The sequence below is a fragment of the Monoraphidium neglectum genome (assembly GCF_000611645.1).
Source record: "Monoraphidium neglectum strain SAG 48.87 unplaced genomic scaffold scaffold05583, whole genome shotgun sequence".
Lineage (NCBI taxonomy): Eukaryota > Viridiplantae > Chlorophyta > Chlorophyceae > Sphaeropleales > Selenastraceae > Monoraphidium > Monoraphidium neglectum.
Window position 1 is genome coordinate 128 of NW_014008047.1, and position 1,876 is coordinate 2,003.

General features: G+C 68.9%; 1 protein-coding gene across 1 annotated transcript; it reads left to right on the forward strand.

Annotated features, from left to right (window-relative positions):
* Window positions 1-215: 215 nt before the first annotated feature.
* On the forward strand, window positions 216-1,578 carry MNEG_15707 (Midasin; the record flags this gene model as incomplete). Its single annotated transcript, XM_014035821.1, has 3 exons — window positions 216-775; window positions 1,017-1,179; window positions 1,519-1,578. The coding sequence occupies 3 exons, from the start codon at window positions 216-218 to the stop codon at window positions 1,576-1,578; spliced, it is 783 nt and encodes a 260-aa protein (XP_013891275.1).
* Between the last annotated feature and the right edge of the window lie 298 nt (window positions 1,579-1,876).

Here is a 1,876-nt window from a genome sequence, read left to right on the forward strand (position 1 = left end):
GCTCAACCCCCGCCGGCGGCGCTGCGGGGGAAGGCGCCGGGGCAGATCCCGGCCAGACGGAAGCCATACGTGCTGCACTTGGCGGCGTGGTGTGGACGAGGAGCATGCGGCGGCTGTATTCGTTGGTGGACCGCTGCCTGCGGCACCAGGAGCCCGTGCTGCTTGTCGGGGAGACGGGGGTCGGCAAGACGACGGTCTGCCAGCTGCTCGCGCTCATGCGGGGCCAGCGGCTGCGGATTTTGAATTGCAACCAGCACACCGAGACGTCGGATTTCTTGGGGGGCTTCCGGCCGTCGCGGCACAGGGAGAGGGACGCGGCGGCGTTCGCGGCGGCCGCCGCGCGCGCGGCGGGCGCCTGCGGCGCGCTGTGCGGCGCGCTCGGAGGGGACGAGGCGGCGGCGGCCGCGGCGGCGGCGGCGGCAGCAGCGGCGGCGGGCGGGGAGGGCGGCGGCAGCGCATGCTCGCCAGCGGAGGTCGCCGGCGCTGCCGCTGCGATGCACGCCGCATGCGTGGCGCCGCTCAAGGCGGCCGCCGCCGCCGTCGCAGCCGCTGCTGGCAACAGCATCGGGGACGGCCCTGACGCGACTGGGGCCGTGGCGGCCGCGGCAGCGGCGCTGCGCAGTGCCCTGGCGGAAATGGATGCGGCGGCGGCCGCGGCGCGGGCGCCGTTTGCGTGGGCGGACGGGCCGCTGGTTCTGGCCATGAGGCAGGGGGACATGCTATTGGTGGATGAGGTCAATTTGGCGGAGGACGCCGTGCTGGAGCGGCTGAACAGGTGGGCGGGGCCCTCGAACCGCCAGATCTCATATCATCAGATCTCATATCATTCCACCGAGAAAGGCGGCAGGCCTCTCGCGGCGCCGTGCCAGGTGTACATGCCTGATAAAGTGATGATGTCACCGATTGTATGTATTGTGTCCTGCAAATTGCAGCAGGCACCAGAGAATGTCCCCAGACCTTCGCACCCCCGACGCCTCCCCCCTTCAACTGAACCCACCAAATCACCCAACCGGCAGCGTCCTCGAGCCGGGCCGCACCTTGACGCTCGCTGAGCGCGGCGGCGAGGGCGCGGAGGTCGTGGTGGGCGCGCCCGGCTTCCTGGTGCTGGCCACCATGAACCCGGGCGGCGACTTTGGCAAGAAGGAGCTGAGCCCCGCGCTGAGCAACAGGTTCACGCAGGTGGGGTTGGCGGCGGGGGCGCGGTGGGCGCTAACGTGCTCAGCGCCGCGCGGCACGGCGCGGGGGACGGGCGGGCAGGGGAGGGACGGCAGGGGAAGCGGCTCGGCGGGATGGTGCCGGTCTTGTACAGTGAGTTGGAGAGTCGGGGCTTTGTGGGCTGTAAAGTCGGAGATTTTCGGGCTGAGTAGAGTCGGGGCTTTGCGGAGCGCCTGTGGTGTTCCCAGGTGCGGGCTCCTCTGTTGCAGGGTCTTCCCATGTGACTGGATCCTACCCTTGCAGCTCAACCCCCTGCCCCGTGCTCTTCCGATCGTTGCCCTTTGCTGACGCCGCTAACCCAAGGTGTGGGTGCCCGCGATTACGGACACCACAGAGCTGCGGGCAATTCTTGAGTCGAGGTGAGCGTTCCGAGCAAGGTGTTTGAGATTACCATCTAGGGTTTAAGGTCTACGGTTTCAGAGCAAGGTCTTTCGCAGCGAGTGACCCAATAGCTGGCAGCCTTGAGGGCTTGCATGGCGTCCGCCGGGCGGCCGTGATGCATGCACATGCGAGGACGCCTGGAGCCTCTGCAAAGAACATGTGGGCTGTGCCAAGCTCCTGTGTGGGGAGGGGGTTGTGGGTGCACGACTCATACGGCACAAGGGCTCCGCCGCGGTGAACCCTACAGCCCCGCACCACGCACGCCCCCCCCCCCCCCCCC